Here is a 23643-nt window from a genome sequence, read left to right on the forward strand (position 1 = left end):
TCGCGGCTGCATGTCACAAATAGCACGCCGTACTTAATGTCATGACATCACACGTTACTGAACTCTGCTCACCATTCATTCAAACGGTTAACGAGGAATGTTTTATAAAATGATATTGTATCTAATATACGGACCACAAATCTCACCTGTATTTTTGTGTATATTTTGTGAATGTATTTTTTTTTATAAATATATAAATATGAGAGTCTTGCCAAATGCTACAAAGTATATATAGTATATAGTATATATAAATATATCTTGGATATGATTTTGGTAATGAAATAAAATTGTACAATAATAAATGTGTCTGCGGTACACAGAAAATGAGGAAACCGTATAATATTTAATAAAATCTAATATATTTAATAAAATAGTTTATACGCTGAAATGCCGGGTAATGCCTGCAGGTACTGGGGTGCAGATACCGGGGTGCAGGTATCGGGGTGCAGATACTGGGTGCTGCTGTTAGGGTGCAGAGGTTGCATGCTTGCATTTTTCATTATTCTCGCATTGGGGGTTACTGAATGATGCAGTTTGGGGGTCCCTTGCAGGCAGACTGAGCCCCCCACCTCCCCCACTTATTGCCCATGAATGAGTTGCCTTCGCATGCAGGGCTAGCAGTGCAGCAGTTGGGGCCATGTGTGCCGGGAACAGCTGAGGGCTGCTTTTGGATCGTCTGGAATGCAGGAGGTGACCTGAGAACAGGACTTTTATGGAAAGTCAGAGGCAGAGAGTGAGTAACGGCAGCCAGACAGCTTCCAGCCTGCGAGGGGAGCAGAGACCAGGAGCGGCACAGAGGGGAGCAGAGACCAAGAGCAGAACAGAGGGGAGCAGAGATCAGGAGCGGCACAGAGGGGAGCAGAGACCAGGAGCGGCACAGAGGGGAGCAGAGATCAGGAGCGGCACAGAGGGGAGCAGAGACCAGGAGCGGCACAGAGGGGAGCAGAGATCAGGAGCGGCACAGAGGGGAGCAGAGACCAGGAGCAGAGCAGAGGGGAGCAGAGCAGAGGGGAGCAGAGCAGAGGGGAGCAGAGATCAGGAGCGGCACAGAGGGGAGCAGAGACCAGGAGCAGAGCAGAGGGGAGCAGAGCGGAGCAGAGCAGAGGGGGGCAAAGACCGGGCACATACAATCACCCTGGGACAGCAGAGCACAGTGTAGGGCAGCAGAAGAGGCATCAGTGACAATCAGACAGCGGGCGAGCTCGGGTGCTGGGTGTAAGAGAGGGCAGCAGGGACAGCTCAGTGTCTCCAAAGGGGATCAGCCAGGGGTATTTGGGGCAGCAGACGCTGTAACAGCACATTCTGGGATTACACTCCTTCCACACCTGCTGAGGACACCCACCTGACACACCTGTATCCAGGTAAGTTTAACCCGCGTGTAGCTGTCGGTATTTGGGCTTTTCTGGGATCCGTCCTGCGTGTTCTGCACAGAAGAGACAACCACAGACCGGTCACTGAGCCCAGATACCTTCGTGGATAGTAAGCCAGTGTGGCAAAGAAAGAGTTAAGGGATTATCCAAACCTTACGGATTTCTAATGGAAATATCAGCAGATTTCAGGGATAAACCTGAAAGGTTGGGGGTCAGGAGATTCCCCCTGGAGCCCCAAAACCCTTACAGTCATAAAATACATCGCCAAATAGTCTGAAATAGTTAAATGTCATTATTAAGCTTCAGGTATGTGTTAACTGTTTCAATACCAGAGAGAATTGCACACGCCAAAGGTTCGGTGTCAAGACTATTTTGTATTATTGCTATTTTTCTTCTTCAAGGAGGGGGCAATAAGCAAGGGCAGGGTGTTGGGGGGGGGGTCGCATGTCATCTGTCCTCAGAGTAGGTGACAGCAGCTGGTCCTGTCAAATCACCTCCTGCTGTGATTAACCGTCTCATGCCCAGCACAGGCTGGCATTGGGAGAAGAGATAGTTAATGTTACATTTAATGGGTTTGTGGATACATTACGAGCGATTACACGCGGGATCTGAGAGCGAAATCTACATCTAATGTTCAATCTCCCCGATTCTATCTCCGCGGATAGTTTTTAGAAGGCAGAGAAAAGCTTTCTTACTGGGCATTGGTGGCAGAAGTGGGATCAGCGATCAGAACATTGAGATTTTATGAATCATACGGCTCCTTTTCTTCTGCTTTGATTTTGGAGACATTCCGGCAACTACGTTTCTTTTGGAATTTTATGCTGAATGAACACAGAGATTTAATACAAAATTGTTTAATGTTTGTAAAAGTAATTAATGATAATTAATGATAACGGGGGGGGGGGGTTGCTGATAATACGGTCCGAATCCGGATTTTCTGTCTCTTAGGGCAGCGTTTTGATATAAACCCCTTAATATCCGATTATCCCGACTCTGATTTTCGTGTCTTTGTGGTTCTGCTCCTCGTCTGTCCTCATCTTGCCGGCTCTCGCCGGGTCGCCTTTGTGATAAGCGAGGTATCAGCAGACGAGCCTCTCGGCCCTCGCGGCTATTTTCGGACGCCGCTGATGAATCTCTTGCCTGCTGACAGCTTCTGGGTTTTTTCTTTCTTCTAGAAGTTTCTAAACACTTCGCCGTTTTATAAACCATCAGTTTATTTACTAATTCAGAGCGATACGAGTGAGCGAGCGGAAACACCGATTAAATCTTCAAATATTAGAGAAAAAGCCGCAGGGATTTTTTTTTATCCCAGGATGAGAGTTTTGAATATTTCATGATTTTATTTGGCGACTCTCAGATTTACCTCTTTGTGCCAAATCTAGTTTTTTTTTCTTTTAAATGACCGCGACGTGGCTGGAGTTTGGCTTCTGTTTTGTTTTTCCTGGTTTTGCGATTTTATGAAGTTTAGAAAGTAAAGATTTTTTTTTCTTGCTAATAAATCATGAGGACGGCCGAGAAGAAATCTGCGGATAATCAGTATTTATAATTCTGGAAGCAAATTCATAAATCTTCATTTTATGGTTCAATGCGCTAAAGAAACCCACGTGACGCTTCTTACAGATTACAATCAGCAATATAAAAGATATAAGACAGACAGACAGACAGATAATAGATAGACAGACAGATGGATAGGTGATAGTTATTCCTCCCCATTAAGTTATCGCTCCCCTTTTTAAAGTTGCTGATTGGTTCAGGCAGCCTTTGTAACGGTTGAAAAGGGGGAAGGGAGAGAAGTTCAGGACGGGGGTATTTATCAGATAATGCTGGCTCTGCCACGGGCTGCCACCGGTCTCAGCTTCTCTGTGGTCTCTTTAGTAACTGCCCCCCCCCTTTAATTTTTAGGGGTTCTCATTCTTTTTGTTGTAGATCTTTTGAAACGATCAGATTGTTATGTTATATACTGCATGTCTACCCATTGTACGGCGCTACGGAATATGATGGAGCTACATCCAACTAGAAATAATAATAATAAACCTGTTACCGCTTTGAACTGAATTCTCAAACACCGTAAAATTGAGGATTCGTGGAAAAAAATGTAAATGTAAGTTTAAGAAATTCTGTACAACGCAAATAAAAGGTCCCTTATACTTATTTATACTTTTTTTTTTTACATATTTTGCTAGAATCTGGTATATTTATTTTAGAAAACATGGAATTAAATACATTTCTTGTGGATCGAGGAGGTTAGCGGCCAGGATTGTTTGGGACGGAAGCCAATAAATTGAGAATTAATTTTAGCTGCTGGAGATAAGACAGGAATGTAGAAATTGTTTCCCGTCGCAGGCAGATAACGCGACTCCGTAGCGCCTCCCGGTGAGAGCGTCGCTCGCTGGGGCAGCACCGGCGCGCGGACGTACGGATCAAATATAGAAAACGTCATCATGTGACATAGATACCGATAGAACTTAGCATATTAGTCAATGAATCGCTTATCTGAAGCGGGATGCGGGAACCGTTCCCCATGTCTGCCTCCTCGGGACTCTTTCCAGAATGTCAATCTCTTTATGGCGACGGGGTAGCCAGCACTGTCCCCACTACTCTAGGTGAGGTCTGTAAAGTGGCAGAACCACCTGTCTTTCTGCCACTATTGCCCCTCGCTATACACCCAGCACCCTGCTTGTTTTTTCCGCCCCTTTCTTACTTTGCTTGCTTACCTTTCGCCCCCCCAAGCAGATAAGAAGTGGGCTGCTATAAAAAGATCGTCGTGTTTTATTTTAATGAATATCAAGTTGGACGAAACTCTGCAAAATACACCAAGACTCTGATGTCATTTTATAAAGTAAACCATCCGTCAGCCCTCGCCGCGCGTTATTATTAATCTATTAAATCCAGTTATTAAGATTGATATTTCCGGCTCCGACATCCACAGCAGCTGAATTTTATGCAAATTCCCCCCGTTTCCCATGATCCCTCAGTGAAGGCGGCATCGGAATCCTCCCGTCAGCCCGGGCAGGAAGTTGGAAGCCGCTTCCTGTTCTCTCCCTCCCGTCAGCCCGAGCGGGAAGTTGGAAGCCGCTTCCTGTTCTCTCCCCACGTTGTTTTAGAGGACGGCGCATGAGCCTCTAGCGCTAGAGATTGTTTCCAGCCGTGCAGGTCGCTCCGTAACGCTATTATCACAGATATCTCAGGGCGACGGGGCGATTTATACCCTGTGACGGGGCAGCGAGATGGCAGCTCCCGTATTCAGCACGAAAGGAAAATAACAGATTTTTTGTTAATACTTAAAGTTCTGGGTAAAGGAGAGAAAGGGAATCTGCGGGGTGTAAATCTAACGCCGTTAATCGGATGTCGCTGGGAGCAGAAAAAGTTTCCTCTTAAACCAAAGTGGATGAGAGACAGAAAGTTCTGTGAAGTTGGGGAGAATTTTATGAGTTGGGGTTAAAGTTTTCTCTCGTTTCTTTGTTGCAGAAATATGTGATATTTAAGCCTGATTTGGGTTTGTTAATGCTGGCACAGAATTCACAGTAGGAGATACTCCGTTCCGTGTTGTTGGCAGCGTCAGTCGTTTCCACTGCCGCTGTCTGGCCGCCGGCTGGCGAACGGCAGACCAAGGCTTCGCCTCAACGCGCCCGCACCCCTCGACACGTCGGGCACCCCCGTCGTGTTCTGCACCCCCGACGCGTTCTGCACCCCGACGCGTTCTGCACCCCGACGCGTTCTGCACACCAGGGGTAATCCTGCTACTACTACATGGGCACGATTTCCGAAACGGATTCTTTTTTCAAATTGTCTATAAAACACGTTTGCATCTTTTTGGGGATAAATCTGATTATTTATGCTGAATTTACTGCCAAAAACCCAGTATATTAGGTACCTTTTTATACCCGATCTTTAAGGACAATTAATTCCGCGTCTTTATATTCGGATATCAATAAAATTACCAATCCGGGGCGGATTCAATCAGCTGCCCGACATAAGAGAACCGATTATTAAACAAGAGTCCGGCCCAAACATTTTTCTGATTTTCTCCGTTACTAATAATCTGGATTTCATGGAAAATTCCGTTCCTTCGCTCCTTTCCACAGATGAGATCTCCTCTCTTCTACTCGTCTTTCATTTTGAGTTCTGTAGAAATTCCTTTGTTTTTTTCTCAATATATTTTACTGATTTCTTCTCGTTGTATGAAGACGTTTTCTATTTTCCATGAAAGTGCCCCAAATCATTCCGGGCCAGATTTTTCCATTGCTTTAGGTCCAGCGTTCTCGTCGCTGTCACCGTTAATCCGAAGTCGTCTTCTTCCAAGAACAGCTAATCGTTTCCTTCAAAGATTGCGCAACGGAAGCGACTTCCAGTAAAAGCGACAATAATATCACAGCGTCTCGCATGCAGCCGCACTCCTTATAATATATCGCAGCGTCTCGCATCCAACCGCACTCCTTATAATATATCGCAGCGTCTCGCATCCAGCCGCACTCCTTATAATATATCGCAGCGTCTCGCATCCAGCCGCACTCCTTATAATATATCGCAGCGTCTCGCACCCAGCCGCACTCCTTATAATATATCGCAGCGTCTCGCATCCAGCCGCACTCCTTATAATATATCGCAGCGTCTCGCATCCAGCCGCACTCCTTATAATATATCACAGCGTCTCGCATCCAGCCGCACACCTTATAATATATCGCAGCGTCTCGCATCCAGCCGCACTCCTTATAATATATCGCAGCGTCTCGCATCCAGCCGCACTCCTTATAATATATCGCAGCGTCTCGCATCCAGCCGCACTCCTTATAATATATCGCAGCGTCTCGCATCCAACCGCACTCCTTATAATATATCGCAGCGTCTCGCATCCAGCCGCACTCCTTATAATATATCGCAGCGTCTCGCATCCAGCCGCACTCCTTATAATATATCGCAGCGTCTCGCATCCAGCCGCACTCCTTATAATATATCGCAGCGTCTCGCATCCAGCCGCACTCCTTATAATATATCGCAGCGTCTAACATCCAGCCGCACTCCTTATAATATATCGCAGCGCCTCGCATCCAAGCCGCACTCCTTATAATATATCGCAGCGTCTCGCATCCAGCCGCACTCCTTATAATATATCGCAGCGTCTCGCATCCAACCGCACTCCTTATAATATATCGCAGCGTCTCGCATCCAGCCGCACTCCTTATAATATATCGCAGCGTCTCGCATCCAGCCGCACTCCTTATAATATATCGCAGCGTCTCGCATCCAACCGCACTCCTTATAATATATCGCAGCATCTCGCATCCAACCGCACTCCTTATAATATATCGCAGCGTCTCGCATCCAGCCGCACTCCTTATAATATATCGCAGCGTCTCGCATCCAGCCGCACTCCTTATAATATATCGCAGCGTCTAACATCCAGCCGCACTCCTTATAATATATCGCAACGTCTCGCATCCAGCCGCACTCCTTATAATATATCGCAGCGTCTCGCATCCAGCCGCACTCCTTATAATATATCGCAGCGTCTCGCATCCAGCCGCACTCCTTATAATATATCGCAGCGTCTCGTATCCAGCCGCACTCCTTATAATATATCGCAGCGTCTCGCATCCAGCCGCACTCCTTATAATATATCGCAACGTCTCGCATCCAGCCGCACTCCTTATAATATATCGCAGCGTCTATCATCCAGCCGCACTCCTTATAATATATCGCAGCGTCTCGCATCCAGCCGCACTCCTTATAATATATCGCAGCGTCTAACATCCAGCCGCACTCCTTATAATATATCGCAGCGTCTCGCATCCAGCCGCACTCCTTATAATATATCGCAGCATCCAGCCGCACTCCTTATAATATATCTCAGCGCCTCGCATCCAAGCGCACTCCTTATAATATATCACAGCGTCTCGCATCCAACCGCACTCCTTATAATATATCGCAGCATCTCGCATCCAGCCGCACTCCTTATAATATATCACAGCGTCTCGCATCCAGCTGCACTCCTTATAATATATCGCAGCGTCTCGCATCCAGCCGCACTCCTTATAATATATCACAGCGTCTCGCATCCAGCCGCACTCCTTATAATATATCGCAGCGTCTAACATCCAGCCGCACTCCTTATAATATATCGCAGCGTCTCGCATCCAGCCGCACTCCTTATAATATATCGCAGCGTCTCGCATCCAGCTGCACTCCTTATAATATATCGCAGCGTCTCGCATCCAGCCGCACTCCTTATAATATATCGCAGCGTCTCGCATCCAGCTGCACTCCTTATAATATATCGCAGCGTCTCACATCCAGCCGCACTCCTTATAATATATCGCAGCGTCTCGCATCCAGCTGCACTCCTTATAATATATCGCAGCGTCTCGCATCCAGCCGCACTCCTTATAATATATCACAGCGTCTCGCATCCAGCCGCACTCCTTATAATATATCGCAGCATCCAGCCGCACTCCTTATAATATATCGCAACGTCTCGCATCCAGCCGCACTCCTTATAATATATCGCAGCGTCTCGCATCCAGCTGCACTCCTTATAATATATCGCAGCGTCTCGCGTCCAGCCGCACTCCTTATAATATATCGCAGCGTCTCGCATCCAGCCGCACTCCTTATAATATATCGCAGCGTCTCGCATCCAACCGCACTCCTTATAATATATCGCAGCGTCTCGCATCCAGCCGCACTCCTTATAATATATCGCAGCGTCTCGCATCCAGCCGCACTCCTTATAATATATCGCAGCGTCTCGCATCCAACCGCACTCCTTATAATATATCGCAGCATCTCGCATCCAACCGCACTCCTTATAATATATCGCAGCGTCTCGCATCCAGCCGCACTCCTTATAATATATCGCAGCGTCTCGCATCCAGCCGCACTCCTTATAATATATCGCAGCGTCTAACATCCAGCCGCACTCCTTATAATATATCGCAACGTCTCGCATCCAGCCGCACTCCTTATAATATATCGCAGCGTCTCGCATCCAGCCGCACTCCTTATAATATATCGCAGCGTCTCGCATCCAGCCGCACTCCTTATAATATATCGCAGCATCTCGCATCAGGCTGCACTCCTTATAATATATCGCAGCGTCTCGCACCCAGCCGCACTCCTTATAATATATCGCAGCGTCTCGCACCCAGCCGCACTCCTTATAATATATCGCAGCGTCTCGCACCCAGCCGCACTCCTTATAATATATCGCAGCGTCTCGCATCCAGCTGCACTCCTTATAATATATCGCAGCGTCTCACATCCAGCCGCACTCCTTATAATATATCGCAGCGTCTCGCATCCAGCTGCACTCCTTATAATATATCGCAGCGTCTCGCATCCAGCCGCACTCCTTATAATATATCACAGCGTCTCGCATCCAGCCGCACTCCTTATAATATATCGCAGCATCCAGCCGCACTCCTTATAATATATCGCAACGTCTCGCATCCAGCCGCACTCCTTATAATATATCGCAGCGTCTCGCATCCAGCTGCACTCCTTATAATATATCGCAGCGTCTCGCGTCCAGCCGCACTCCTTATAATATATCGCAGCGTCTCGCATCCAGCCGCACTCCTTATAATATATCGCAGCGTCTCGCATCCAACCGCACTCCTTATAATATATCGCAGCGTCTCGCATCCAGCCGCACTCCTTATAATATATCGCAGCGTCTCGCATCCAGCCGCACTCCTTATAATATATCGCAACGTCTCGCATCCAGCCGCACTCCTTATAATATATCGCAGCGTCTATCATCCAGCCGCACTCCTTATAATATATCGCAGCGTCTCGCATCCAGCCGCACTCCTTATAATATATCGCAGCGTCTAACATCCAGCCGCACTCCTTATAATATATCGCAGCGTCTCGCATCCAGCCGCACTCCTTATAATATATCGCAGCATCCAGCCGCACTCCTTATAATATATCTCAGCGCCTCGCATCCAAGCGCACTCCTTATAATATATCACAGCGTCTCGCATCCAACCGCACTCCTTATAATATATCGCAGCATCTCGCATCCAGCCGCACTCCTTATAATATATCACAGCGTCTCGCATCCAGCTGCACTCCTTATAATATATCGCAGCGTCTCGCATCCAGCCGCACTCCTTATAATATATCACAGCGTCTCGCATCCAGCCGCACTCCTTATAATATATCGCAGCGTCTAACATCCAGCCGCACTCCTTATAATATATCGCAGCGTCTCGCATCCAGCCGCACTCCTTATAATATATCGCAGCGTCTCGCATCCAGCTGCACTCCTTATAATATATCGCAGCGTCTCGCATCCAGCCGCACTCCTTATAATATATCGCAGCGTCTCGCATCCAACCGCACTCCTTATAATATATCGCAGCGTCTCGCATCCAGCCGCACTCCTTATAATATATCGCAGCGTCTCGCATCCAGCCGCACTCCTTATAATATATCGCAGCGTCTCGCATCCAACCGCACTCCTTATAATATATCGCAGCATCTCGCATCCAACCGCACTCCTTATAATATATCGCAGCGTCTCGCATCCAGCCGCACTCCTTATAATATATCGCAGCGTCTCGCATCCAGCCGCACTCCTTATAATATATCGCAGCGTCTAACATCCAGCCGCACTCCTTATAATATATCGCAACGTCTCGCATCCAGCCGCACTCCTTATAATATATCGCAGCGTCTCGCATCCAGCCGCACTCCTTATAATATATCGCAGCGTCTCGCATCCAGCCGCACTCCTTATAATATATCGCAGCGTCTCGTATCCAGCCGCACTCCTTATAATATATCGCAGCGTCTCGCATCCAGCCGCACTCCTTATAATATATCGCAACGTCTCGCATCCAGCCGCACTCCTTATAATATATCGCAGCGTCTATCATCCAGCCGCACTCCTTATAATATATCGCAGCGTCTCGCATCCAGCCGCACTCCTTATAATATATCGCAGCGTCTCGCATCCAGCTGCACTCCTTATAATATATCGCAGCGTCTCGCATCCAGCCGCACTCCTTATAATATATCGCAGCGTCTCGCATCCAGCTGCACTCCTTATAATATATCGCAGCGTCTCACATCCAGCCGCACTCCTTATAATATATCGCAGCGTCTCGCATCCAGCTGCACTCCTTATAATATATCGCAGCGTCTCGCATCCAGCCGCACTCCTTATAATATATCACAGCGTCTCGCATCCAGCCGCACTCCTTATAATATATCGCAGCATCCAGCCGCACTCCTTATAATATATCGCAACGTCTCGCATCCAGCCGCACTCCTTATAATATATCGCAGCGTCTCGCATCCAGCTGCACTCCTTATAATATATCGCAGCGTCTCGCGTCCAGCCGCACTCCTTATAATATATCGCAGCGTCTCGCATCCAGCTGCACTCCTTATAATATATCGCAGCGTCTCGCGTCCAGCCGCACTCCTTATAATATATCGCAGCGTCTCGCGTCCAGCCGCACTCCTTATTATATATCGCAGCGTCTCGCACCCAGCCACACTCCTTATAATATATCGCAGCGCTGCGTCCGTTAGGTGCCAAAACGTAAATGAAACTTTTTTTCTTCAATAGATTTTGGAATTTGTAGTTTAATCGAAATAACAAAATATTCTGTAGGTTTTAGTTAAATTTCTATGTAAATGGTTGGATTTCCCTTTTTCTGTTTGTTGCCCTAAGAGCTTGCAGTTAAATAATCCCTTTCTGGTGGTTTCTTTGGGTGAAGCAAACACAGATTTAATGATCCTTTCTGTCGGGGGATTGAAATGTATACCGGCTTCGGGAAGATTCCGGAAAAGATTATCGGCAGATAAACAACGTCGGGAATCATATAACCGTCTTATCTCTGTTTCTTTAGGGTGAATATTGAAGATATCTGACCTCTGGGGCAAAAGAAAGGGAAGGGTTAACAATCATGACTGATGTGGCCCAAAAGGCAGAGGTAGGTGGTGATTTGGTTTCTTGTAACACCCAAGTTCTTTAACATTCATTCCTTACCAGTAAAGAAAAAAGAGAAGCTGCAGCTCCAGAGCTGAAGCGCACGAACCCCTCTGTGTCCTATTTTTACACCACTTTTGGCTGTTTGAAGTGTGGGGGGTATCTTTACACCCCGGGGACTCACATGCAAATCACCACCGGAGCTAACTGGCCATTAGTAAAGCGCATGCGCGGGACGAGCTTCCTGATAAGTCCTGTGCTGCTTGTTGGGGGTCCTTTCCTGTAACTCCCCGGGGTGTCTCTGTAAAGCTAAAGACGACGACTGGCGGCCCGGCACACGGCTCCCCGGACAGGCATTAAATAGAAAGAGTTAAATACTTTGATGTTCAGCGGAAGTTCGGTTGATTTTTCTTTCCTTTTCCAACTTTATTTTTCCCCATTTCTTACTTTTTCATCTCGTAAATCCTGCTCCCTCTGGAGTCTGCGGTCCGCGGGGTTCCCCTCACTCACAAACTCAGCGCATTTATCAGAAAAAACACGTTAAAAAATCTACATTAACAAAATACGCAGACCGGCCGCTGTATTCACAGGAGCAGAGATTCTTGTTCTGATCCGTTACGTACCGGCGGCAGAATTTAAACTCCGGCCCGGGTACCAGCTTCGGGTTTTTCAGTTATTATCCTACAAAATGTGACTTTTTTCTTAACGCCCCCCCCCGGATCACCCTAAAGAAAGTTACGGCCACAAGACTGTAAGAAACTGCAGTTAGAGACCCATTTGCTAAACGGCGCCCGAGATCCGGGGGGTTTTGGGACATATTGAAAATCCCCCCTTTTTTTTTTTTTACCAAAACCAGCTGAGTTGAGTGGCCGAGCTCCAGGGAGCAGCAGGGTTGCAGTTTCATGTCTGTTCTCTAATTCTCTGCTCTCGTGTTACTCTCCTGCCTTTCCTGTTTTTCTCATCTGAAAAGATTCTGCTTTCTACGTCTAAACCTGTCCAAAAAACCTACGTCCCGAAACTCGCCAAAGGGGACGTGAAGAATAAGTTTGAAGCCATGCAGAGAGCCAGGGAGGAGCGGAGCCAACGGAGGTCGACGGACGAAAAGCAGCGGCGGAAGGAGCAGTACACCAGGGAGCGGATCTGGAACAAGCGCAAGCAGGAGGTCAATCCGCCGGTTACTATGTTACAAGCGCGGAACCCGTTCTCATTCTTACCCCAACGCAGCCGTCGGGCAGAACCCCAAACGCGGGGATCCTTTACGACGTGTTTTACGACCTTCCTCTGTATTAATTATATTATTTTGGGGGCGTCGGGCGATACGAATTAAACCCCGATTATAGGTTGCACCCCCGCTTTAGGGGAAAACGCGCTGCTTATCATCGGCTAATATGGTATTCTAAAGATCCGCAGGATTATTCCTCCCCAATAAATTCCCGCTCCCCTACTGTTAAGTTGCTGATTGGTTCCGGCAGCCTTGGTAAGAGTGGGAAAGGGGAGAAAGAAGGGGATTTCGGGACAGGGAACTGATTAGGTAAAGCTGGCTCTGCCACGGGCTGCCTCTCCTCTCATCTTCCCAGAGTTAAAATAACATCTCACTTTTAATCCAAATGGCTCCAATTACACCTAAAAAACCCCAAAAACCCAAACTATAAGTAGTTTAATAAATGAACTGAGTTAGATTGAAAGCCCCCTATAATTCTGCCCCAGAGGCATGAACGTGGCACGGCCCCCCGTGAGATAACGCGCCACGCCACACGCCACACGGATGAATAAAACGTCTCCGTCTTTTATTCCGCAGCTGAAAGAACTTCTGGCGTCCGATGACGAGGAGGAGAATAAAACGAAGCAGGTGGATAAGGGCTACGTCCCCAAACTGACAGGTATTTCAGAAATACAGTGCTTAAAAAGTGCTAATATCAGAAAACCCGCTAATTTCCCCCGAAATGTAAAACGCTCCGTCTGACTCTCTGCTTGATTTCTGGGCCAGGAACCGTTAAAGGGAAATTCGCCGAGATGGAAAAATTAAGGCATGAAGAAGAGAAAAAGAGAATGGAGGAGGAAAGGAAGAGGAGGATGGAGCAAGACCTGAAGGAGAAGAAAAAGATCCAGCGGGAGCTGGCCAAGAAAGCAGAGGAGGTAAGGAAACATTTCCCGCCCCCCCTGCGCAAGGTATTTAATGCAAGCGGCTTATTCCACCCCTGGGGATCAGTGCCAGCCAGACCAATGGGTAGGGCCCCGAGCTACAGGGGCCCCGTGCTGAGCCGCTCATATAAGGGATTTTAATGAGGGGAATGGATAGAGGACACATCGGGCTTCTCTGGGATTCTAAAGAGATGAAAGAACCTCATCTGGGTACCAAGACCGGATCCCTCGCCCCGGTAATTCCGGTAATTCCGGTTACCCCAACCCGATACGAAGCAAATAACAAAACTACGTACAGAAAAGGAGAGAACCTTCGCTCATCGAGCAATAAACTCAACAACGCTGAGAGATACAATGTAAAGAGAAAGTTATCCTCTATACATCGGGCAGGTCGGGCCGCTAGTCAATACACTGCTGTAATCATACGCGCCCCATACACCGATCACTACTATTCACTACTATTCACTACCATTCCCACAACGCCTCGCAGAATGCTGACCATGCGCAGCCCGCTTACACGCCATGGGAATCAGTTCCGCTCCGGCCGTCGCTTTGTCTCTGGTGATTCTCTGGCTGGTTTGCGGATCCGCGTCGGAACCCTCGCCGTTCGCCGTTATTATTCTCGCTGGGCTCTGGGAAGTCTCTCCCGGCTCAGATAGAAGCGTTTCCGGAACAGTCCGCGTGCGGAATCCAAAGGCCGACAGCCCTTTCTTAACAATGTGAAATTCTCATTTGATAGATTGATGTCAGTAACTGTTCTGGAAGCGACTCGGACATGGAGGTAAACGCACATTTCTCACATAAAATACACCTGGCTTTCCTCTTTTTCTGGTTCTTTCCTATAATCTTTAATTTCCACTAACCCAGATCGTGCTCCTAAAGGGAATTAGCGGCAGCGGACGGGATCAGGGCAGATTAGGGGCAGATAAGCAATAAAGTACCCTTTCTGGGGTAAGATACGGGCATGCGCGAGGATAAATCAGGAAATCAAAGATTTGTCTTCAATGGCCCAGAAAGAATAATTATATTTCTTATATAGCGTCTTATTCCTGGAATTTGGGTCCAGATGTTGAATCCCGGTGTGCCCCCTAGTGATGTCATACTCCCAGCAGCTGATGAAATATCCCTACATTAACCTCATACTGGACTCGTATTTCACTGCATGCGAATAGGTGAGGGCATTATTTTGTTAACTGGAGTTAGAAAGTGAGACTTCTGCCCGATTTGACTCCTCCCCAGCTCTCTCCGCTAATAACAGGAAGCATACTCAAGTACACTTCCTGCGCTAGTTTAATAACATTCACATTATAATCAATGACAGCCGGGGGTTTGGAGTCAAATGAGACATAAATTACATTTTCTAACTCCAATAACCAAAGAATGTCTTCAGCAATTTACATTCAGAGTCCCGAGATGTATCGGTTCGTCTTCGTCAATTCTAGTCTTGTCGGACCCCTTCAATATACGTATTGTATGAAGCGCCATGTAAATGGTTGGTGCTAAATAAATAAAATATAATACTAATAATAAAAAAATAAAAAATATATTATAATAAAAGATAATAATAATAACACCATATAATAATAAAAAAAGATAATACAAATAATTATTATTATAATAAAAGATAATAATAATAATAATAATAAAAGATAATAATAATAATAATAACATATAATAATAAAAAAAGATAAAAATAATTATAATTATTATAATAAAAGATAATAATAATAATAATAATAAAAGATAATAATAATAATAATAATAAAAGATAATAATAATAAATGATAATAATAATAATAATAATAATAATAATAATAAAAGATAATAATAATAATAATAATAATAAAAGATAATAATAATAATAATAACATGTAATAATAAAAAAGATAATAAAAATAATTATAATTATTATAATAAAAGATAATAATAATAATAATAAAAGATAATAATAATAATAATAATAACATATAATTATAATAATAAAAAATAATAATAAATGATAATAATAATATGCATAAAATATAATGTCCCTTGAATCATACCAGAGCAAGTCAGCCTAGAGCCTCTGACTCGGGGGAGTGTGAGCGCCCGTCCGGCTGTTATTACTTAACCTGTCTGTTTTATTAAACTGTTTTATTAAAGGAGAACGCCAGGAGATTTGACTCCAGAGCCCAAGTACTTGAGCAGAGTTTTAGGCATTGAATCCACTGGGTGTAAGGCGGTTGATCCGGTAGCGGCCCCCTCCGGTGACACCCGGCAGGGATGGAGATGAGAGAATCCCACTAATGGACCACCTCAAGGTGTTTGGGCCGATCTCATCAGCACGTTCTCTTCCATAACGTGACGGCTGCTATGTTACTTATTAAATCAGCCATGAAATCCATGTCGTTCCTCATAAAAGATATCCTTTAGCAAAGACTTGGCAGAACGTCGCGGAGACCCCCGGGTAGCATCAGCCGCCGCGGCTTCCATGACTCAACGACTCTGCATGGAAAATGAATTCTGTTCTTCCCGTTTTTTTTTACTGTAAACCGACTCTCTCTGCGGATTTCTTCCTATTTTTTGCCTCTGTATAAGAATTAACATCTGGTTTCCTTCTCAGCCTCGTTGGAGGTTCTCAATTAATCAGGGGCAGTTTTTCTTTTCGAACAGGAAGGAGAGGAAGAGGCGGTCGTCACGGCGACTCCGGTAAAATCAGGCAGGTCGCCGGGGAAAATCAGTGTAAACTTTGAAGATCTAGAAAGAGAAAGGGAAGAAGAAGAGAGGAAAAGACGCGAAGAAGAAAAAAAGAGGCGATACGACGATCATAGGCGCTCGTTCAGGGAGGCAAAGCGGCGTTCCTCTGCGACGGTAATGGCGGCACCTTCTTCGGCTCCCTCTATCTGCTGCATGTTGGATAGCGGTGCCATCTCCGTTGGGGCAGTAAACACGCACCGTCGGTTACCGGTGTCACGGTGATGCCACGGCCACGGATCACGTAACAGATTAAGGATTTACTGAAGGTTTTTATGTTTTTTTCAACAAGAATGATCTTTTTTGGCATTTGCCATAAATCGACAAAATTGAAAGGGTTAAAAGCGTTGTTTTCACGACAGGTTTATTCCCAAGGGCAGCGACGGAGACCCAAAGGTGTCACAAATGCTCCGTGAACAGTGGAAGAAATAGGAAAATGTATTTTTATATATATATATAGTGTTCTTATTTTCAGGATGAAACGGAGACTCAGGACAAGAAAACCAAAGAGAATCTCACGCCCGGGAAACTGAAGCTGACGTTTGAAGAGCTGGAGAGGCAGAGACAGGAGGAGAGGAGAAAGCAGGCGGAGGAGGAGGCGCGCGTTCGCCTGGAGGAGGAGAGACGCGCGTTCGAAGAAGCAAGACAACACCTGGTAAAAAGAAGCGCCTTTAATGCCCCCCCATTTAATAACGCGCTGTCCCGTCCTTTTATATACAGTATATATATATCCAGTATATACATCTAACGTATTTTATTAAAAGGTAAATGAGGAGGGGGGCGACACCACGATGGACGCACACAAGGAGGAGCTGCGGCCGGGGAAACTGAAGCTGAGCTTCGAGGAAATTGAAAGACAGAGGAAAGAAGAGGAAAGGAGGGCAGCCGAGGAGGAAGCGAGGCGCAGGATAGAGGAGGAGAAGAGAGCATTTGCCGAAGCGAGAAGGAACATGGTAACGTCCGGATTCCGAATGCTACGATTGCAAGGAGCCCCCCGATCCCACGCAAAGCATAAGGATACCGGGACAGACATAAATACTTGGGGGGCCGGGGGGGTCTGTCGGTCGTGTGTGGGGGGTTCTATCTGTGTTCAGGTTTCTTTTCTGTGACGAGGAGTTAGGATGAAAGCTTTATCCAGAAGATGCAACGTTCCGCCATAAAGTTCACTTTGTAACCTGTAGCAATCGAAGTTTCCTCGGGCATCGGCTTTGGCACCGGAGGTTTCGTGAAAAGTAGATAAGACATTCGGGAAAACTCTAGATTGTAAGCTTTCTGGCCGAGACCCCTTTAGTTAATGTTTTAGTTTGTCTTGAGTTACTCCTGCGGAATGAAAGGCTTCTTGTACAGCTCGGGTGGTTAATGCGCCTTATTCCATCGCTGTCCTTTATCAGCGGACGCGCCGTTTAGACGGTCAGTCCCCGTCTCGTAATATTATTGTGATAACGCCTGGCTGCTGCTTTTCAGGCTCACGACGAGGAAGACGAAGACGGTTTAGCAGAAGCCGTGAAGGAGTTTAATCCAACTGGAAAACTTAAAATGAGTTTCGAGGAGCTGGAGAAGCAGAGGCGCGAGGCAGAGCACCGGAGGGCCGAGGACGAGGCCAGGAGGCGGCTGGAAGAGGAACGGAGGCAGTTTGCAGAGGCCAGAAAACACATGGTAGGAACCGACGCCGAGCGCAGGGGCTTCACCGGTGGCGGGAGGTGGGGGTACAATATAAAAAGTATATAAACAGCTTTATGGGGTATGCAAAAAAAATACATTTTTACATTTAAAATAATCAGCAATACCTTTAGCACCAGATTTATAAAAAAAAAAAAAAAGGTGGAGGGAGAGCTCCGGCAGTCTGTTCTCCGTGCGGCCGCTCTCACTTATACACAGCGGCCCGGCGCAGCTTACATCCGGAGGACTCGAGTCGAGGGAATGACGAGCTAGAAAGGCTTATGGGAGTAAAAACTGCATGAGATGCATTTACATTCCGGAACGTTCCGCTTCCCCGGATAAACTAGATCTGATGCGTTAATCCCCTGTGGCTGGTGGTGCGGGTAGCGGGTGGTGCGGGTAGCGGGTGGGTGAGTAAGCGGGTGGTGCGGTTAGCGGGTGGTGGGGTTAGCGGGTGGTGGGGTTAGCGGGTGGTGCCGTTAGAGGGTGGGTTCTGTTCGGCTGCTTCGCATGTAACTGCAAACATGGGATAGACATACGGCTCCTGAATCCAAGACGAGACCAACGACTGATTAAGGTTTGAGTCTTTACAGGAGGAGGGCCGGATGGGGGCCGATCTGCCGGCGGGTTCTATGTTCCTATTGCACGTTTTGATGGTTATTTTGCTTTGTTTTACCTCGTTTTACATTATCCATTAACAATAAAGGCTGATTCCGTATCTCACGGGGCTCAGAAGAACATCAGGAATTTGGTTATTTTGCACCCCAAAAGCTTGGTGCGTCCGGCGGGCCCCGCGGAGCATGCGCGTGATTATCCAACGTTTCATGTCTTGTTTTATCGAGCAATGTTCCAATTTCCTGATTATCTTTAAGAATGCGGATGAGGCGAGCGCTCGGCTGGGTGCGGAGGGTCCCGACGCTTACGAAGTAAGATTTCTCTAAGCAGCCGCGCAGGCGCTCTCACGTCTTCCATAACCGAGTGGAATGGACACAATCTCCTGTCCTCATCATCACTTTCATTAACCGTTTGCGCTTAAAACCAACAAATGTAATGAATTAACGGAACCCCCCCTCCAAAATACAACCAATTACAATTTCACATTGGGGGGAAAACTAATTTATTTAATTAAAAAAAGGAATTAGGAATTGTAGCGCGAAGGCGCGTTGTAAGCAAGAAAAAAAAGGATTTTCATTTATTTAATCAAAGAGTAAAAAACACTCAGATAATAAAAAAAAATATTAAGGTCCTTCTTTGATTTTTCTTGTAATTCTTGAATTTTAGTTAAACGAACGCAGCGCTGCAGACCTCTCGAGTTGCTCGCTAATCCGTTCAGATGCCCAGTTTTATTGTCATTTTTTTTTTTGGACAAATTATTAAAGTATTATTTTTCCATGTTTGCCTCGCCCTATGAAATGTAGAAATATTAATAAAACTGAGTGTTTTGAGCAAAAAAAAAATAAAAAAAATCAATATTGTTTCCTTTTAGAACGCAAAGTGTATGTAAAAAAATAATAGTTTCTGTAATGAGAATGATGGAAGGTTTCGCTGCATGCTCTAACCATCTCGCTGCACGGCCAGGAACGTTCACTAACCTCGCACGGGATGTGTGTTTGTTGCACGTTTCACGATTCTTAGCATTACTTTGGGTGCGTTTCTTTGGGATACAGTTTGATGGGAAACCGTGGAAACCGTTACAAATGTATTTTAATTAAAAAATGTTGTGTTATGTGGAAACATCGCGCCCAGAATTCACCAAACAGATTCAAATTCCCTAAAATGATAATTTCTTACACTGATTTGCTTTTAAATACAGAAGGCGAAAATAAGACCCCCCCTCCCTCTCTCGACCCCCCCCGAGGGCTGTAACTGCCCCTCATTGCGTAATTAATGCGAGCCACACAGCCAGACGCAAATGCGATTGAAATGAAAAAAAACTTATTTTGGTCTTAATGTCACAAAAAAAAAAGGTGAATGACTCAGAGACGCGAGACGTTTTCCATTCTGTGGTTTAATGCGTGACCCGTTATATATGACTGACAGTTTTTCAACAAATGACCCTAAAAAAGTCTATTTCTGTAGCCCTTAAGGCTAAATATTGACAAACTGCAAAGTGTAAGTAAATAGTCCAATAAGCGCGATATAAAGCAATAAATATTAATAATATTATAATGATAATAATAATATACACTTCACTGCCCCCTGCTGGCCGGGAATATTACTGCAGCATTAAGTGAAAGGAGGAGAATCGGAAAACATAAACGCTTCCCCCGCCTGAGCTTCCGGCTCGGCTCTCGGTGGCGTTATGAATAATTCAGGGAGATAAAGCCCCGGAAACCCTCCCGTTACCGGATAAACTGTTAAAGCTCCTGTTCCACCTACTCTGTTGAGTTTAACATCACAGCAGCCCTGCTGACGCCAAACCCTTCCCAGAAATGGTTAATGGTGTAGAATTATGGATCATTCAGATACCGAACTGCCGCATGACGCCGCGTGACACAAAAGCCGGCACCGACGGGCTGCTGTAGAGCGGACGGTGTAATTAGGCCTAGGCCAAGCATGGCAAGTTCAGGGTGGCGGCGCCCCCTCACCGCGTAACAGGGAAAGATCCGGCTCCCGGTAGCACCACCGCGCAACCGACCGGTTAGAAAGGCGATCACAGATCTCCCCAAACCGGCCCATTTACCGTACAGAGGACGGTGCCGAGCTGGTACAGCCTCCATAGTTTACTTCCACCCAGCACCGCGGCAGCGATGAATATTCCGTGTTATGGAAGAGGCGTAAGCGATCATTTTAAAGGATTTTTAATGTTTCTCCTTCTGTCCCCGCCAGCAGCCCGATGACGAAAGTCTTCCGCTCTCGAAAACCGCATCGCAGGAATCCCTGACTCCGGGGAAACTGGAAATCAACTTCGAGGAGAAGCTTAAGCATAAAATCGAGGAAGAGAAAAGAATAAAAGAAGAAGAAAGAAAACAAAAACTGGAAATGGAGAAACAAGAATTTGCTCAGCTGCGGCAAGAAATGGGGGAGGTAAAGCGCCTCACATACATGTCTACAAACACGCAACTGACACGCCACACGCTTCTCGCCCCATCCACCCCAAGGACTAATTCAACGTACCGGCTCTTAAAGGGGAACCGGTTTCTACTAATCCGATTAACAAAAAGCTTTCATTATCACCCCCATAATATAAAGTTTTCAGGGAGCTGCATATCAGCCGTTTGGGGATCAGATAACAGAGCGAGAATCATACAATCTACTAAACCCCCCGACTCCTTATCATACTGCCTGCGGGGAACAATAGAATGGCTCAGTCTTAATCACCCAGCCAGACTCTCTGACTAATGAAAGTCTATGGAGGAACGGACTTCATTAGCACTGCCATAAAGCATCAGCTCAGTGTGGTGTTTGAGCCGGGAAACTCACCCAAAATATCACATGACTGACAGCAACTGCGGCTCCAGATCTGCAGATGAAGGGAAGAAAACCATGTTGGTCTCGTCTTAGATTCAGGAGCCATATGCGTATCCCGCGCATTTATAAATTCCCTCACTGTATTACTATCTACCACTTCTGCTAGGAGGCTGTTCCTCTTAGCTACTACGCTCTCAGGAAAGCATTACAACTAAGCCTCCAATCCTCTAATTGTAGATCATAACCTCTTGTTCTTACAATCACGCAGCGATCAGACCTTCTAATAGAGTCGCGCGGTGTTGGGGTGCCGCTTTGCTCGTCATTCAGCCAGACTTAATTTACACAAGACGAGCCTTACTGTAATTACAGCACAATTAACCCTTCACGTGGGCAACGAATAACTATACGCGAGCCTGGCATGCGACGGGTACCAGGCCAGTGCGCGGACTACGGAGCGCGGAGCTCGGACCCTCTCAGGAACCCGGTCTGGTTCATAATGATTTTTTTTTTATTTCAGGAAGAAATAAACGAAAGTAATGAAGTCAGAAGCACGGAATACGAAGAGCTGATCAAACTGAAAAGGACCGGATCCATTCAAGCGAAAAACCTAAAGAGCAAGTTCGAGAAGATCGGGAAATTGTCTGAAGACGAGATTCAGAAGAAGATAGAGGAGGAGAGATGCAGGAGGAAGGCGCTGGACGAGGAGCTGAGGGAGCGCGAGGCCGAGCATTTCCACGAGGTCAGGGTTTAGGGCTCTTTCAGGGGTTTTACTTTATAAAAGGCCCGTCTAGTCTCAAACCTCCATCAGTCGTTGGGCTCGTCTTAGATTCAGGAGCCGTATGTCTATCCCATGCATGTTTTAAGCCCCTACCACTCCTGCTGGGAGGCTGTTCCACTTATCTACCACCCCCTCAGTAAAGTACAACTTCCTTCCATCCCACCTGACCGGCCGTGTAATTGCAGGAAGACGACGTGGACGTCAGGCCCGCGGTGAAAAGCCAGGCTCCCTTCTCACATAAAGTGAACATGAAGGCGCGTTTCGAGCAGATGGCGAAGGCGCGGGAGGAGGAGGAGCAGCGCAGGATCGAGGAGCAAAAACTGCAGAGGATGCAATTTGAGCAGCAAGAGATAGATGCGGCGTTACAGAAGGTACCGGGGGGGGGCGATTAAAAGAGATCCGCGCACTGGGGGGGGGTTCTGGGCAAAGCGGAGAAAGCAGCAAGAATATTTAATTGGTTGCTATGGTGACTGCACCACAACTGCTCTTTATTACATAACCCTTCGAAGCTTGTTCTCATGCAACAGGCATACAGCCAAATAAAACACAAACGCCAAATATGTTAACATACAGATTAGATTGCAGAAAAATAAATACAATAAAAAAACTAAAATTGTCCAATTTAATCTGCCAAATTTTCTAGCTCCTATAGAAACACCAAACCTGTCTGCCTCTTGCCAGGAGCCGTATGCCTATCCCCTCACTGTATCGGCCTCTACCACTTCCGCTGGTAGACTGCTCCCCTTATCTACCACCCTCTTATGAAAGTAACGCTTCCTTACATAAGCTTTTCCCTTCCTGGTATTTATCCCTCCATCCCAGACGCATCTTCTGGCGAACTGAACCAATAAAAAACTGTTTTACAGAATAAAGACGACGACGAGGAAGAGGAAGCCAGCGTTAACGGCTCGCAGTACGAGGAGGAAGACCCGGCCCGCTCCGGAGCTCCCTGGTTTAAGAAGCCCTTAAAAAATATGTCCGTCATCGACGGCGAGCCGGTGCGATTCACGGTTAAAATCACAGGAGAGCCCAAACCCGCCGTCACATGGTGGTTCGAAGGAGAAATGCTGCAGGACTGCGAGGATTATCAGTACATCGAAAGAGGGGAGACCTTTTGCCTTTTCCTCCCCGAGACATTCCCAGAGGACGACGGGGAATACATGTGCAAAGCAGTGAACAGCAGGGGCACGGCCGCCAGCAGCTGCATCCTCAGCGTGGAGAGTAAGGGTTAATTCTGTTCAGACGCGCATGTCTCTAACACGCCAGCCTCCGTCTCTTACGCTTCTCTCTCTCTCTCTCTTTTTGCTCCAGCCGACGACTATTAACCTCCTGCTTCTCCGGAGAGCCCTTTCTCCCACTTCATGCTGCCTTCCTTTCTCTGCCGCGTAACGCTGGCGTCTCCGCGCGCCGGGCGACCCGCCGGGTGAGTTTGTAGGAGCCGGGTAACTACGAACGCACACAAAACCGTACCGGCCCCGGAGGACAGAGACCGGCGCTCTCTTTGCTTCCCTATCAGCGCGAAAACTTTGTGTTTGGAGTTTTATTTTAATGTCTTGTTAGAGCAAATGTTTCACGTAATGCATTTTACAATAAAAAGGTGATGAGTT

General features: G+C 46.6%; 1 protein-coding gene across 9 annotated transcripts; it reads left to right on the plus strand.

The window, feature by feature from the left end:
* The first annotated feature begins 1181 nt into the window (after positions 1 to 1181).
* On the plus strand, positions 1182 to 23643 carry NEXN (nexilin F-actin binding protein). 9 transcript variants are annotated; one of them, XM_053469122.1, is made up of 16 exons: positions 1185 to 1361; positions 11234 to 11317; positions 12284 to 12475; positions 13112 to 13193; positions 13301 to 13449; positions 14195 to 14236; positions 16108 to 16305; positions 16664 to 16843; positions 16953 to 17141; positions 17653 to 17844; positions 18720 to 18773; positions 20677 to 20874; positions 21776 to 21997; positions 22222 to 22407; positions 22903 to 23257; positions 23348 to 23643. In XM_053469122.1, exons 2-16 carry the CDS (start codon positions 11291 to 11293, stop codon positions 23359 to 23361), a joined length of 2280 nt encoding a protein of 759 aa, XP_053325097.1. In that variant the 5' UTR covers positions 1185 to 1361; positions 11234 to 11290; the 3' UTR covers positions 23362 to 23643. The 9 variants fall into 9 exon arrangements, with proteins under 9 accessions (XP_053325103.1, XP_053325097.1, XP_053325098.1 ...); XM_053469123.1 differs by having other exon boundaries at positions 20680 to 20874; XM_053469128.1 differs by lacking the exon at positions 12284 to 12475 and having other exon boundaries at positions 1182 to 1361.

This window comes from Spea bombifrons, chromosome 6, assembly GCF_027358695.1.
Source record: "Spea bombifrons isolate aSpeBom1 chromosome 6, aSpeBom1.2.pri, whole genome shotgun sequence".
Classification (NCBI taxonomy): Eukaryota; Metazoa; Chordata; class Amphibia; order Anura; family Pelobatidae; genus Spea; species Spea bombifrons.